Below are 17486 nucleotides of genomic sequence, written 5' to 3'. Positions count from 1 at the left end.
AAAAGTACTGCAAACTTCTTAAGGCATTTCTTGATGCTGTGGTGTAATCTTTTCAGTGGGTCATAACAACCTAGAAAAGAAGTACTAGTAAAAAGGTACAAATAATACTATATGCAGTATAATAGTTTTAGCATAATATGCGTCTACTTGCTACAAGATATTAGCAACCTTAATTATGTTTTCAGAAACAGCATGTTTTTCTACTCACCTGGTAATAACAGTGCTATTGAAAAGGGCAGTTTAAAGAAAAGAAGATACAAAACCCATGAAGAATGGAGTTTTTTTATTTTACTTCATTTTGCATTTGTGTTATTGAAGCAAAGCATTCTATACATATTATTTAGCTATTTACTGCCATTCTACACCCATTATTGACCTAATTGCAGAAAGACAAATGCAGGGACAAACTTGTTTAAATGAGCATATTGATAATGCTTCTCTGACTTCGACAAATACTTATTCAAAAATAAGATACTGCTCATGGGCTTCTTTTATTAACAGTTAATGGCTCAATTCACAGAACTTTGAGATACCATGGAACATGTAGCAAAATGTAATGCTGATAATACGTAAAGTCTCTTCACTAAGCTGTCTGCATAGAGAGAATATTATGGTAACAGCTGAGCTACTGACTAATCAAACACCTAAATGGAAAGAATCTGGTGAGCGATGGAAGGTAACTTTTAGATACAAGATAATCCCATATTTATTTATGTAGGTAAAAAACTTTCAGTGTCACAGCCAGTAGGAATTATTATCTGAAAATACTTATATATCTATTTTAAAATAATGTAAGCCAGCTGTGTAGCAGGTATGATAGTATGATAGCAAGTTAGGTGTGGGAAAGAAAAAAACCACCCAAGTACTCTGACTTGGTTCAAAGCCAACTAACTTTGCAATGTCTTAAAAAAGAAAAAAAATGCAATGCATTTTTGTTTTGTTTCTTAACACTAGTTTTAACTGTGCAAAATCACACTACTGGCATATCTTTAAAACCACTCCTGTGAGATGGGGAAAACCGGAATTGAAATGATAGTGTAAGTCAGAATGGGAATTTTACTGCAACATAAAAATATCTCAAAATACTACACTGAAGTATTTTAATAAATCACTTTGTTCTACAGCTTCTAACATAAAATGTTGACTGTCAGCTGTGGCATCTATGAGAATACCTGCTGGAAAACAGACAAGATGTATCTATCTCTATTTAAAAATCAATTTGACTAGTCTTAACATCTAATAGTTTCTCACTAATAGACTGATTTAAAACAAAAAGTTGTAAGATTTCCAATCAGACTAAATAGTTCTTCCATTATGGTTGTTTACTAGGTTGGCTCCTTTATTGTATCTGTATGAAAGGATGTTGAATGGGCTAAAGAGAGATTTTCTCTCAACATGTATCCATTATTTCCCACTTATCTTTTTAAAACAGGAAACATTTTCAAGTACTTTTGGAGCTGCAGACTGATTTCTTGAGGAACTACTGCTATGGTAAATTCCACAGAAATAATTAAATTAAGTGTTATATGTGTCATACTTAGAATTTCCAGCCCAAGATATGTAGGTGTTGTTATCAAAGCACAACAATGGAATTTTATCAGAGAATCAATATTCCCTTACAATTTTGCAAATAGAGCTAGAACAACCAGAAGTTAAAAATTCACTTTCACAATTCACATGTTGAAAATTATTTCATGGAATTTCTCATTGTGGTGTACAATACAAAGAGGTCTTTAGAATTCACTTGCTCTTAGTAGCACATTGCACTGAAAGAATGGGAGCATGCGACATAAATTCATTATTGTAAATAACACTTATACAAGTGGGCACCTCTGCTACCTGCAGAATTCCAGGCTCTCAGCCCTTTGCAATTATGTGGCCCTGAAATTCCTAGGATATGGAATGTATTTAGTTCAGTTCAGTTGTGCAAGACATATTGAAGTGGTGAACCCACATTATGCTATGCTCCAAAACCTTCCAATAAAAAGCATATGTGTTGATTATAAATCCCAAGTCTGTTTAAAATTTCTTATCATTTCAAAATGCAAAAGAACACAATCATATCAAGTATTTAAACAGCAATAAATAGTTCTCCTGAAACTCAGAGAATGTGTGCATTCAGCTATCAGGTATGGTGAAACAATATTCCTAAAATGACAGTACTCACAGTAGAAAGCATGAATATTTCTTTTAAGCAAATTCAATGCTATAATGCTGTTGCTACTTCTCTTCCTACTATTATTTTTCTGGAAAAATGGCTGAAGTTGAGAGAAAAAGAAAAGCAATAAAAACACTTTTTAAAATTCATCACTCTATTTCACAGTCACATGAAGAAAGCTGTGCTCTTTTCAGTTTAAGGAAATATCTTTGCAAGCATCTGGAAGTATTTTTCTCTGCAGTTCGGGTGCAGAAGAAGGGAGAGATCCTCCTCCTGAAGAAAAAAAAGACCGGAGAATCATATCCTGTTCCCTCTGCAGTCAGAGTAAATATTGCCAGCTACCACACGGGTGGGTGAGGGGGGGCAGAATTTTCTCCTTAGTCCATCTGAACAACAGTTTCCTTCAGTCCTATCATTTAATTTTCAAGTGGAATTTGTTTTATACTGCAGACCAATAAGTACCCTAGGAGCTTGATTGGTTGGTGCTTAATGAAATTGCTTCTGCTGACATTAGATACATTAGGATACTGATTAAAACACTTAATGATCCCTCTTGATTTTAAATTGCTAGCTTAGATTTGTGAGATGCCATCAAAGTAGCTTTTCCTTCCTTTCCTCCACCCTAATCCTGCTTCTCCTTGCCCTTTTTCTGTTCATGATCCTTAAAGGTTGTGGCTCATTGGCACCAGCACGATCACAAACCATATGATAACACAATTTTGAAGACTGCATTGTTTAAAATATGCCACAACCCGGAATAAAAACACTGTATTTTAAAGATGGCTGTCTTTCGATTTCCTGGTTCAAAGCTTAAACTATTCTTAAATATGGAAACACTGAGGATTATTAATATAAAGGGAAATCCAAAGTAAAAATAAAGTTTAACTTTTTAAAATGTTTGCTGAAAAGAAGATAATCCTGTAAATGTAAAAACAAGTATAAAAGCTTTGCTTTTGAGCTTGAATGTGGAAGACAGTGATACATTGCCAGATAATGGTGTTGGAATGGCATTCCTTTGACAACAAAGCCATTTTTCATGCTCTTATACAAAATTGGATATCGTATCACCTTCCAGTGGGAAACATGTATATCTTATGGGCAAAATGACAGCTTATTTTCAAATATTGTTAAACACCAGAAATACCAGGTTTGGAAACTTTGCCTGAAAAGGGGGAAAAACACAATAGCTGTAAAAAGTTCCATTTTCCTCAACAAATCTTATCGAGACTCTCGAGATGAAATCATATTTACAAAAAAAAAAAATAATAAAATTTGCGTATATACTAAAACCTCCCGTGTCAGAAGCTTTTATGAAAAAAGTGAATATACTGAATTTTATGCTTAATACAAACTTTAAGATCACAAAAAAATAAAAAAGTCAAAGTTTTTGTACATTTTTTAGCACCATTGTGAAGTTAGACTCGAATGCCGGTTCTGTCACTGTGGCTGTACGTTGCAGCTGGTGTAGTTAATGCGAAGCACTTTGACTTCAGTGATCTTGGAGAAGAGAAAATAACTGGATTTGCCGATCACAACAAATAATATAAGTTTGCCTTTTTTTTTTTTTTTTTTTTTCTGTGTGTGTCTTTTTAATTTAAGCTTTATTTTTACCGGGCAGCCAAAGTACATTTCTGTCAGCTAAATCCAAGTCCGAGTCCCTTTGGTCTCTGGATGGCTCGTATTGGCTCTGGCATCCCTTTACCGTCCGGTCCAAGGCCCGTGCCAGGGGTCCAGCCCATATTCTGAAGCATTCTGTTTCCAATGTTGTTTTCTGGGATTGGTTGGCTGTTTTCACCTACAAACCCTGAGATTAAAGAAACACACAGCATTAATCAGCACTGCCTGCCATGTGGAGAAGAGCACGATAATCTCCCTTAAAGCTTTAAACCTTCTTATTCTCCTAATTCATCTAATAGGTTGCTAGAACGGGCTGTCTTTGCACATGTTGACCCGACTGCACAGGATTCTAAATAATACAGTCTTACACCTTGCTTCATTTTTAATGTTTTTAAAGACTCACTCAGTTTTTAAGTATGACAAATATTGTCACAGATCGTTTATATTCCAATACAGTGGATTTTACATCAGTCTCAAACAACATGCATCACCTGCACAAGTCTACCAATACACGGGCAAGATCACCTGAATTTCTTGTCCTATGCTGTTACTAGCTGAGGCACATCACAGTAACATCACCATCTTTACATTCTTAGTAATATTTATTCATGGTCAAGACCTCTTTCAATAAAATACAATAAATAATTTCTGATTAAACAGTTGCAGCTGTCACAGGGACAATATAGACAAGTGGTCTACTATTCTGAAATTCAGCTATATGTTTGTTCAGTTTTTCTTCTACTGAATGTTGCAAGAAATACAATACAAGTTTGCTTTTGGTATTTTCAATGCCATTAAATGTTGTTCACACTTTTCTCTCTGTACCATCAAGATCTCTGAGAAAAGCTGCACACATACTGCAGAAAAGATCATCAGGATTGCAAGTGTTAATATAACAGATTCATTTTTTTAATAACAGATTTTTTTTTCCGTGAATGCATCATAAAAGAAAGTGAATGTCAAATAACAAAGTTGGTTTTTCCCCTCATCAACCAAACTCCTCAAGCTAGAGTTTGGAAATGATGCACGGATAAGCTTTTCCATATATAACTGTCTTGCATGAGGGATACAAATGATACTTATTTAAAGAATCTGCAGTAAAACCTATCAAGTTACACCATACAAACAATTTTTAAAAGGGCTGAAGGTTTTGAACTAACACAAGCAGTTGCATGTAGGCAGCTGGATTTTGTTTTCAGCTTTGCTCAACGTCTTCCTTCCCTCTAACAACACAACAATAAAAATCCCATGTGCCCAACTTCAAATATTATCTGTTTAACTTTGTACTTACTTGTTCTGGCTTGCTACTTTTTGAAAAATACTGTAGAAGGAGACTAAGGTTTTGTGGTTTTGGAGACTTTAATGTCTTCAATCAAATATTTACCACTGACAAGGAGCTGGCCCATTATATTAACTTACTAAGAACACAAGAAAAGTTTAATGTACACCTCTGAAAAGCCTCATTTAACACACACAGACAAGAAAAAAAAGCAAAGTCCCGCAGTGGAAACAGCATACACAGACAGAAGTTCAAAATGAGAGGTGCACATTAAAAACCTCATGATGACTGTGATGATGAATTTCCAGTTCTCCAGCATTACCCACTATAGATCTGCCCATATTCAGTAAAACACTGGCTACATAGAGGTTAGACGGCTTTCTAGTATCTCAGCTCCTGAGTCAAAGAAAAAGGGAAATGCATTGGTTTGAAGCTATACTTAATGCCAGGCTTAAAATAAAGGCTTTTAAGTCAGCAGCCTCCGGTCCCTGAGAGGGTTCCTCTTGAACTGAACAGCAAAAAATTCAATGTCCAAGACTTCCTTTCTTTTCAGGCCCCCACAGGCAGGGTAATTTTCATGCAGACGAGGCCCTGACACTGCCCGGCATACACAGCACAGACTTTGCAACCTTCTTAGTTATACTTTCTAGCTCAAAAAAGGGGAAAGAAAAAAGGCTACTGTTCAACAAAAGTTCTGGTAAAGCTTGTAGGTAAAATCCTGGAAGTGTGTTTTGGTCCACTTTTTACAACAAGTGATGGTAAGAAACAGTGCATCGTTCCAATGCACATCTATGGAACAATTAAGGGAGAAATGTGAAAGGGAAGAAAGATCCAACAGATCTGCCAAGCAGGAAAGAGCAAGGGTAAGAGTATATTCATGACACCTAAGAACCGGAACTATTAAACAATTCATAATGCTGCTTTGACAAGGACAGCAATGCTGCTGGAATGGTATGCAAAGCATAGCCTGAGACAACGTAAACAGCTTTCTTCTTAGTCCATTTGGGGGAAAAACCCACGGACCTTTTCCTGTAACAGATGTACCTTTCTATATGAATTTCAATTTTCAAAACAGCCATGAGCAACCTTACAAAAGATATATGAAAGAACAATCTGTCCCCTGATGTGTTATTTAATAAATTGATGTTTTTGTTTTTCATATTGTTTTGAAATAGCTCATTGTTATTTGGCTTTTTTGGTTTTTTTTTCCCTGGCTGACAGGATAATTAGAATACTTTTTGTTTTTAAAGACATACAAGTACTTCTAGAAAGCGTATTATACCTTATACCCATTTTTTCCACCACTGTTCATATTTTTCTAACTCCTGTTAGGAGGCTGAAATTCCTTTGAAGAGTTGTGTTTTATTAAAAGAGCAGAAACTACCATAACCTTGGCTTCACAACTCACTTTTGGGCAAACAATCAGACAACATACACTGTCCAAAGGATAATGAGTTTGGATAACGTGCTGCTGTATTGCAGAAAGAATAAGGGAAAAACAAAAATCCACCCAACTTGCCTATATTACCAATTGACTAATTATTCCTACTTGAAAATGAGGTGCATATGAATAGTTTTTATTTTTATTGTGAAAATAATTTAATATATGCAGGCCATTCTTTTGCAGTATAGTCAGTTTTCATATAAATGCTATCTATATCTGTGTTTAATATTCCTGCAATTTTCACCCATCATTTTCAACATTTATCTGTAATGCCACATATTTTAATTGAGTCAGAAGACTATGGAGAGTGGTGTTGCTCTCTTCCTCCATTCCATGACCAATCAGCAACTGGAAAAAAGAAATTTGCGTTGCTGATAGACTGCGTGGCAAGAGAGGGCTCTTAAAAACTACGCTACACTGTGTGCTATTCCCCTGACCCCCATTCCTGTGCTTTGGGCTTTTATTTCCTAATTAAAAGCAGTAATCGTCCTTGCAATATTCATCTTCAAGTTCAGTTTTTAGTTCATGCCCACGGCACATCTTGGACTAGCCAGTAGGGCCTGTTAGAGGGAATGGTCCAAGCACACTGGCCTTGAAAAGGGCTGTGCTACCTCTGGGACATGTTCAGTCTCGACCCACCCAGGAGCAAGAGCAAAACTCAATCCGCTGTGCTGTCCCACAAAAAATAACTATGCAAAATCAGATTTAAAAAAAAAAAAAAAAAAAAAAAAAAGCGGGAATATATTTTTCTAAGTTTATTGCTGTATGAGGCTTTGTCGGGTTCCAGGAGTTAGGAGGAAGCCTCTGTACTAATAAGTTGTAGGAATCTCCTGCGCTGAGCCTTTTCTATCTACAGACTGAAAATGTTTTTAGCAACTATAACAACTGGGTTCCTGATCTACCAGCTAATTAGCCTGCATGTAGAAGTGGCTGCCATTACACAAAGTGAGGAGCAAACACTGAGGAACAGTAGCTTGCTTGAAAAGGTAGCACTGTAATATACCCTCACCTATGTTCCTTCTCTATGCAACACTCCCAATTCCAATTAAAAAAAAAAACCACAAAATGCCAATCCTCAAACCTTTGTGTATATGAATACAAACACTTCAAGGTCTACACATATGATGCATATGAACGTACATACATGGCACATGGAAGCTATGAGTAGGTAAAACCAGGAAGGGGAAAACAAAAAACTCATCACATTTGTTTAATTTTGGTATGATATCTATAATGGCATTAAAGGCAGGTTTCAATGAAAAATAAAGGTATGCAATTTTTTCTTAACAGCTGTTGAGACAGGTATGTCCTGGTTAAACAGTACACTAGCATTCAGTGCCATACCCTTGATTTTACAGTGATTGCCATGAATTAATTTAATTCCATCTGTAAGCTAAAATCAGATCAGAGGTCTAATGCTGCTGCAGGCTCCACATCTGTTTAATCATTTTTGGATACAACAGCTTGCAAAAATTTGCTTCGTACTTAAGAAACAATGTTACAGCAGTGTACATCATCTTCAGCAGGAAACAAATGAGCCTATGCACAGTTTTGATCTGACAAATCCATATTATTTGGAAAATGCTTCTAAAAAAAATTAAAAGCTCACCAATTAAGTTGTCATTTCTTACAGACTAATAAAGGAACCGTGACCCCATAAACCACTATTGTGACAATATTTATTTGTATGGTCCAATTGCTGGATAAGACTAACATCAACCACATTTGGTTTATATTGGGATGAATAAAATCAGAATAGAGCTAGGTTCAAGCTCTTAAATAACACTAATTTAGAAAATGTTGGGTTTTTTTTTTCTTCCTCCCCCAACTGTAAGAAACAAATGAAGGCATACTGAAGTAATTTCATCTCTGGCCACCAAACTATTTTTGATGTTAAGAAAACAGGTTTTTAAACAGTTCTGAGGCAATGACACTGTACATAAATATAGCCTTGGCCTTTCATCTTGCTTTTATATGATTAAGACTTGTGAGCAGAACAGCAATGCCTTTGTAGAGCATACCACAACTATTATTTCCTCTTCTATCGCTCCCAGCAGCCTTAAATCCTTTAAATCCTTTCCTAGAAGGATCTCTTTTTGCTTGGGTAATTTTTGCAACACATGGCCTGCTAACCCTTACCCCCTACCCTGGATCTCACTTACGTCTATCACAGCAGAGTCAGTCTTTCTACCTCAAATCTTCCAAGGAGCATTGTGGATGGTAATTCACTTCCGTAATTGGCTCAAGAGATGAAAATCTTGTATCTGCCTCTCTTAGCCACTAATCTATCCAGCTGACTGCAAGCCTAATTGGCAGTTTGTTTAGTAATTTGGCTCCTAAAGTGTTGTATTGATGTTGGATAAACAGCCAATGGAAGGAGAAACGATACATGCTGCTTCACTTTAAAAGCTAGTGTGCTTTCCCCCTCATTTTCTGAAAGCGTTTAATATTCCATCTATTCTTTTTCTTTTCTGACTCCTCACTAGACAGATGAGCTCAGAACAGCAGGGACTGATCCTGATACACAGGACAATTTTACAAGGAATAAAATCAGAATAATATATTGCTTTTTATGCCAGCTCTCTCTAACTAGCAAAATGGGAATCGGACTGCCTAGATGTTTATATTCCTAAAACTGTTTTGGATAATTGCACAGTCAGCATCATGAGCATAGCCGACAGCCATGCTGTGATTTTTAAAATCACTACCTGCAGTGGCAGTGATTCAAAATTCAGTATACCACGGCTGTGTATCTAAAAAAAAAACCAAAACAACAAACCCCACTCAAACAAACCAGTTATGAAAATGCCATATTATTTAGCTAAATATTTGAGGTTGCATTTTTATACCAGACTTTCATATATCCCTCACACTGAGCTATTGAAGCCTGTGTCTAAAGAATAACTTTAAAATGATTATAGTTCAGGTGAGTCTGCTTGCATTGTATTTTATTCTAGCTAGCAGAGAGATAAAAATAGCAGAGAGGACAGAGCTATAACTCTAGTTGGTGTTAGAAACATCCGTATTTACCCAGCGTACACAGCAGAGTTTAGTTAATGTCTGCACTGCCATATTTTCATCCCTCCTGCCCCACTGCAAGGAGTATTCAAGTAATTGTTGCATAATTGTGGCATGGGTAGATACATCCTTTCTTGAGCATAAACCCTAAATTTAAATCCATTTTCAACATAAACCTAATTCCACACACCAATCAAAACTGAGACACTGAACTGTAGGTTCAACTGCTCATCCAGTATCACAGATCACTTGGATATGGATTTGCAGGTGGTCTTCTCCATCTATGCTTTATTGAACTATGCTGTGTGTAAAATGTAACTTTGCACCCATTCAGTCTTTACTACTACTGAAACCGGTTGGGAAGAGTTGGAATTGCTGGATTCCCAATTTTCCCTTTGCAAGGGGAACCTCTTGAATACCTAAGACTGTCCTTTCACTTGGGTCCAAAGGAGGTCAGTTTTGTGCCTCGTCTATGCTGACAGAAGACTGTCACCAGACAGCATTTTGGAAGAAGGGTTCTTGGGACCATTACAAAGTTCCACTCAAACCCCTCGGAACTCAGCAAAATTGCCCCCTTCTGATAAGCATTCTCTGACTTTTACAAAAAACCTTGTAACTTTACATTAAAACCCACAGGGAAAGGATTTAAATCACAGTAATGGTCCCAAAACGGACAGTGTGGTTAGTGTTAATTTCAGCAGGAAGACTGAAGATTAAACTGATACTAGGACTACGCAAGTTCTGGTGTCTCTATCTGACCCTAACCCAAGCTGGGATGGATTGCCAGGATACTGGAGGTGAAGTTCCACTTCTATTGCCTATTCTGTGCCTATGTGGTTGGAGTATTATCTTCTGTCAAATCATCTTAATTTAAAAATGAAGATTAATTCATTAAAACTAGGCAAGCACATCTGCATATTTTTTACTACAGGCTAAATAACTATTTGCCTATTTATTTATGCAAACAATGCTCACTGTGATCCCTCTATCAGTTATGAAGGCATCAGAACGTAAATCTTAGTTATTACATTAGCATCAATAAAGTCAATTTACAGGCTGAAAGGTAAACTTCTATTACAATCAGTAAATCAAAGTTTCCTCTTATTTTAGTGGATATAAAGTAAAAATTTTCTTGATGAAATCCAGAGCATAACAGGTATCTACAACAGCTTTTATCAGAAACTTTTCCATTTCATAGAAAGACAGAAAACAGAAATCCGAAGCCCATCTGAAAAAGGCGATGTTTCTAACAAACTGCATCTAAAATGGAGATGCCTCCTCTCTGTGGGGAACCACTTTATTATGATTCCTGGTGGAGAACAAGCAGAACTTGCAGAGCACATAACTGACCTGAAGGATGTCCCAACTGCCACCTCTCAGTTTCCTGGAAAGCTATTTCTCTAGCGTACAACTGTCTAATGATACATACCTTTGGAACTTGAAAAAAAGAGCCTGCTTTAGCCTTTTTGGAGCAGATATTTCTTATATATCATCTTTAAGGATGCTCTCATTGGTGATGTACTCTGCTAAACTGGTTTATGATTCTTGAAAATGAAGTCCAAAAAATCCATATAATCATAGAATATCTCAGGTTGGAAAGGATCCATAAGGATCATCAAGTCCAGCTCCCAATGGAGGAAATTTGAATGCTTCCCACGACCAGAAAGAAACAGCTACCTTAGGAGAGACTCCCAGAGTAATTTGGGGAATTATTTTTTAACCTTCCATATTTCAGAAGATGACAGCATTTAGAAAAGACAGGTAGAGTCGTGTTCTGTCAACCTGAAGGTTTCTTTGTGACTTCATGCTGGCTGTGTGTACAGCCTAAAGAATACTGTCTTCTCTCTAGATCACAAGAAATCCATCAGCAAATTCCAGTATGAGGTTGGTTCTTGTTGCTGAAGTTTGCTACTGAACTCTCCTTGTTACTCTGGTGTTTATACATAAGGGGGCCTCGCTTGAACCAATGACTACAGATCAACATGAAAAGTCTTTTGCTCTGCAGGGACAGCAGTTTCCAATACTGGACGGCACTCTGTCGATCTTCCAATTTTGGAACTCATTTAGTGAGACCATACAGTAGCCCCAAAAAAAAAAGATAAATAGAAAGGAGGCCCTAAAATTTCATCTGCTGCAGAAACCAACCAAACAAGGAAGAGTATCCATAGGCTGGATGATCAAGCAGATATGCTGTGTAACCCAGAAAGGACTTTGATAGACTAAGGATAAGAAATGGCTCAACACAATAAGGGGAAGTGTTCACAACACGTGCCGATGTTGTATTGCCTTGTGAAAAGGGATTTCTGTAGAGCTGTACATTTAACAGATGAAAAACAGTGAATCAAGCTAAAAAGAAATTCAGCGTATAATAGTTTGTCCAGAGTTTTGAAAATTTACTGCCAGTTCATCCAAGTACACAAAAGTCTCCCCTTTCTCTGCAACCATCTCGCTAAGCTGACCTTCACCACAAACTTAGCCTCAGCCACCTCTGTTATCACAGTGTAATCACAATCTTTTCCAAATCATCATTTCGGTACTGCAGATATTCAGGTCTGATTTTTAATCACTGACATATTAAGCATCAGCAAAATAGTTCGCTTAGCTGTTCCATTGGCAATTTTTAAGAAGGAATGAAAACATGTACCCTTTTGATTACCTTGTTAAAGTGAGTCATGATGGCATTATAGCAGTGCTCAGTATTTCTGCTATAATTAAGAATCTGTCATATTTTTCATTAAAACACATTCTTTAAAATGAGACTTTTAACTTGGTCATTTCAATCAGTACCAGCCTGAACTGTAGCACGCAACATGCCAACTAGATAAAGAAAATGACATCTGAAATTTGCTTTTACAAAGTGTAACTATTAAAGTGCCCATAACATGCACAATAATTTATATATTTTACATGTATATTCGCTGTATTTTAACTACAAAATAGCTTTCTCTTTTTAAAATTAGTTTTTGCCTGTTTTCACCACTGCTCCAAAATGTAAACAATGCTATGTAAACATTGGAGCAAAAAGATTATTTTCAAATAGAAATAAATGGCTATTTACAAGGGACACAAGTAAACCAACTTTTTTTTGTTGTTCTGAATCAAACTTCCTACATTCTGTAAATTATTAACATCCTGCAGATGTGAGGCAGCATTTGACGATTTTTTCCAACATTTAAGATTTACAGGTTTCTTATTAAAAAATAAAACAGAAAAATAATCTAAAAGGTCTTAAAGACTTAACAGGAACAGAGTGAGAAAGAAAGCTTATACAGAAGAAGGTATAGTCAATAGGAGAGGAATTGGGGCAATTGCATATTCAGCGTATGAACATGATATCTAAAATTCTGTAGCATCTACTGGTTCAGTATGAAACTTAAAATAGGTAATCTAAGACTGAAATTTCTATAAACATTCCCAATGCATGTGTTTCAAGTAATAACAATACTATGCAGAGAACATCCTTTTGCTTGCATACAAGTTCTTTTTTCGGTTTTTGTGTGGTTTCATTAATACTGGATCCAGTTTTGGTAGGGCTCTTTCCATGATAATGTATTAGTTTGTCTATGAGGTTTTGTACAACCTTGAGGGCACTGTACTGCTGCAATCAAATATGTCAAGGTGCCATATGAAATAGCTCTACCACTTGGGTGGTCAGAGAGGACATAAAGTCATTGAGAATGACCTGGTCCCAAATATGACTAGAATCGCTGAAATAATATTGGTTTCATGGAAGAAGCTGTGCAAAAAAAAGTAGATATTTATAATGTACAACACCTTATTCTTAAAAGAAGTCATAGGAAGTCAACAATTTTTACTAGTACCTTTTTTTAGTTGATAAACTAAATAACTGTCTAAAACTATCTAGGTTCAGTAACATGCAGATGGAGATGTATCATGCACTCACAAAACCAGAAGATTTATCTTAGTAAAAAAGACAGAATAGGGCACTCCTGTCTTAGTACTGCTAGCTCCTAACAATCCATACCTATACTATCTCCCATTTTCTTCATTGCTTTTCAACACAGCTTTTTTTCACCTTTACAAATGACATTTTTGAAACTATAAAATGCTCCGTGCTGCTCAAACTTCCTTGCTTCAATAGTTTCTCATTGCTGTACAAGTAAATCTACATCCATTGTTACTAATATACACAAACCTACTGGTATGTGACTTTGACTCCAGGCTGAGAACAGGCTATAAATTTAGAAATCAATATCTAACTCTATCAATATTCATTTTACTTTTTCAATACAAAATACAAAGGTGAAAGAGCAGTAAATAAGCTGGAGTACTGAAATAAATTGGGTGTTCTTGTCACAATTAATAAATGTTTAACCAATAACACTGCTTGCTACAGAATTCTATGGCTTTGTAAGATCTCTGAAAGTAGCAGGTGCTACCCTTGTGAGGCTCAAAACCAGAGACCATGTTTCAGTATTTCATTAGGATCACCAGCTATTCTCTTCAGTAGCATGGAATCTAAACATATAAATGATCAGTTAATTTACCAATGCAATTTATTCAAAAAACACAAGTGAGAATTTTGAAAATACTGTTTTCAATGGATTGGCTCATATTAGGTAAAACTTTCTAATTTGTAGCATATACGGCTCAAGAAAATGTTTGCAGTTAATGACCCACTTACAGAGAGCCTTTCAGGTTTCACTATGTTGTTAAATACTGACAATTATTAGCAGAATGTTTCTTTTCATTTCCCACTTTTGTTCATGTAAATATACAACTTTTGTCTTTTCTTTCTTCCAAGAAAACAGTTTCAAAATTCTACAACATAAGGTCTAACCCTTCTGTTCCAATATCTTAGCTAACTAAAACTACTGAAAGGAAAATACTCAAATAGCAATCTTTCATTTTAATTCAAATTTCAAAATGTATTTCCATTCTAAAAGGAAACCCCGTTTCTTTCTTCAAATGGTATGAAACACTAATGAAGACAAACAAACAAGGCTTGTGATGGATAAATAATGATTTAGCTGTGGGAAAGTTAGCCTTTGAGAAAACTGTAATAATATATAAAATGGTGTATATTATCTACACATATATACAAGTTTACTCAAAGTCTACCAAAGTGTCTATTTGCTTAAAAATTTGCAATAATGAAATGCAGAAAAAAAAAAATCTTTATAAGGCCACAGAAAAAATTTCCAGTCCTCCTGCCCAGAACAAAATTGAAAAGATCACCTTGAACTTGAAGAGAAAAAACCCACACATTAGTTAAAAGGCACTTCATATGAAACCTTTATCCACCATTATTCTCTGTTGCTCTCCATGTAAAGGCAAATTTATAGGGCAAAACAATCTCTACAATTTTGAATATATAGATATATAACATTGAATGATCACATAATATATTTGCCTTGGTATCAAAATATTGGCTTTGCAAAGTTACGCAGAGGAGCCAGCTTGTAATATAAAATACTGAAACACTGAAAGCCCAAGGTAAAATGAATAAAATGAACTCCATGATACTTCACACTCTCAGTACAAAATGACATCCTCTAGTACTTGAAAGTCGTGATGTGAAAATCACCTTGTAGAAATAATTATATTATTCTCTCTTCAGCCATTAAGTATTTTTCTTTCTCACTTCACATATGTTCAGAGTCTTAGAAGTTGACCCATACATTCTCTTTTTCCATACTGCTGCCGCTAAGGTGCTTTAATAACATTTTTAATATTATTCTTGGTCTGTTTCTGCCACTGAGGTTTGAAACAAAGAACCTTCAGGAAGGGGAATTCAGTTGGAATACAAATATTAGGCTTCTCTAAAGACATATATTTAGAATATATTTGAAGAAGTGTATATATTGCATATGTTGCTACAGTAATTGATATATGACTAGGACATGCAATTGAGATTTTCATATTAGCAATATATAAAAAAGCCTCACACAGGCATGCACACACAATCTAATCCTTCCAGTATGCACATATATAATTAATACAACAAACTGATGAGAGTCCTATAAATCACCGCTAAGTATCGAAAAAGTCATTTCACAGCTGTGACATCAGCAAAATGCATCCAATGGTTGTGACCTCGCATCTGTAAAAATCTTTCAGAAATGTGCTTGAAAGTGCTTCCTACTTAATTCACAGCACTAATTTTTAAGCTGTGCTTCACAGCTATATCTCCATATTTTCAATTGTTTGCCCAAGAATTCATATCTTACCTTTATTTTGCAAGACATTTATAGCATTCATATGCAATCCTCACAGAAAAAAAAGATACCTCGTGTCTTTTACCTTGCAATGCTTGAACAGACATAAGCAGTAATCTTTACTGTCTATGATTCTTAGTATATGAAAAGAGATTTATTCTCTTTTAAAAAGTGCCATGTTACAAAGGACTAGAAATTGGAAATATTTGAGGGAGAATTAAGAGAGTCTATTTATTTATAAATCTCTATTAATAAATAAGGATAGGACATAGCTGAAGTTATATGGGAAGTTACTGAATTTCTCAAGCATTTCCCCAGGTCACTGACCTGCTCCTTTGTATTTAGAGATTTAACATCTCGTGTTTTGTGCTCTGTCCCAGGGAAATTGGTTACCTGTGGGTCCTGGCAGGGGAGCAGCTTTCCTTCTCCGTTTGATGTCTCCCATGCACAATGATCCTAAATGTACACTGGTTTGCCTGCAAGTAATTATAGGAGAAAACTATTAACAAAAGAAGAAAATCGCCACATAAACACACAGCTTGTATAATCTGAACCTATATCAAAACATTCTCAACCAAGATGAAGCTGCACAGTCAAGCCACCAATCTTGTTTATATTGAGGCATAATTATGTTTGTTGACAAGCGCTCAGTATCTAAATGCAGCATCATAAATTGTTACTGGAATGAATAATATAAAGGGAATGCTTTTTAATTTTCAAAACTGGCAATCTTTCTAGCTCAACATAAAACAAAAACACTGTTGCTCCTGACAGGAAAATGGCCAAGATTAATTATCTAAAGAGATCACAATACTGTTGGTAGGTTATCAATTGGCTGGTAACGCCTGACTGTCAGAACAACATTTATTACATGGAAAGTATTATCAATTTTTTTTTTTTAAGGTAAGATGAAGAATGAAAGAGAAAACATGAAACAGTAAACTCTTCAAAGGTGCATGAAATGAACTTGTAGCATAGCAATTTGTCCTTTTCTAATTCACTGGCAAGTTGCGAGAATGATAAGATGGAAGCAGAGTATCTGGTATACTCATTAAACAATTACGAGCTTACACTTGGAGACTGGAAAATTGGTGGATCTGCAGAAGATGGCAAACGAACAAATCTTATTGCTTTAAAGCCAGCTATTAGAAGTTCAGGTACCACAAAAAAAGGGTGTATTTGGAACTTCCAAAGACTGAATTTTAGAATATAATCTTAAAGGACAATTACTATTTTTCTTAAAGTAATATGCAGTGCCTGTAGAATGGAATATATGTAACTGGCATTTCTTTGGAAAGAACTAGAACAGAAGGTTGGAAAATGCAGTAATTCCTAAACTCCACAATTTTAGTATGTCTCAATAAGTATTACTGAAAACTGTGATTCTTACCACAAATTACAAGCTGATAATTGCATCTGACACTCTACCGTAGCACAGTAACACTCTATCACTCACAGGATCTGGTTTCAGTGTGGATATATGACTTATCCTTCACTGCATTTATAAACATTTTAAAGCTGTGCTGCTTCTAAATGAATAACAAATGGTCATATAATGTTGAGAGATCTCAGGTCTCCTGAATAATGTAAAGTAGCGACAACAATGCCTTGATGAAAAAGATGACAACGTACAATCCTCTACATAATCCTTCTAAAAAGTTACAGCAAATTGACAAGTACAATAGGGCTTTTATATAAATAGTAAAATATTCAAAAAAATTTGTTTCACACAGAAGTGCACTCTAGCCTTGCCTAGAGAACCCCTACGTCAACACCTATTTAATTCTCTTT

At 35.6% G+C, this 17486-nt stretch overlaps 1 protein-coding gene across 1 annotated transcript in view; it reads right to left on the bottom strand.

Moving 5' to 3' along the window:
- Nucleotides 1–263: 263 nt before the first annotated feature.
- GPATCH2 (G-patch domain containing 2) overlaps nucleotides 264–17486 on the bottom strand; it is a 120614-nt gene continuing 103391 nt past the window's right edge. The window contains exons 9-10 of the mRNA XM_014951154.1: nucleotides 16089–16171; nucleotides 264–3962 (exon numbers count right to left, since the gene is read on the bottom strand). Coding sequence (XP_014806640.1) covers nucleotides 3793–3962; nucleotides 16089–16171 — 253 coding nt within the window. The 3' untranslated portion in view covers nucleotides 264–3792. The remainder of the gene's footprint in view (nucleotides 3963–16088; nucleotides 16172–17486) is intronic.

The sequence above is a fragment of the Calidris pugnax genome, unplaced genomic scaffold, assembly GCF_001431845.1.
Source record: "Calidris pugnax isolate Ruff unplaced genomic scaffold, ASM143184v1 scaffold24, whole genome shotgun sequence".
Classification (NCBI taxonomy): domain Eukaryota; kingdom Metazoa; phylum Chordata; class Aves; order Charadriiformes; family Scolopacidae; genus Calidris; species Calidris pugnax.
Note: the sequence above shows the minus strand (reverse complement) of the source record. Positions and strands in the feature narration are given on the sequence as shown.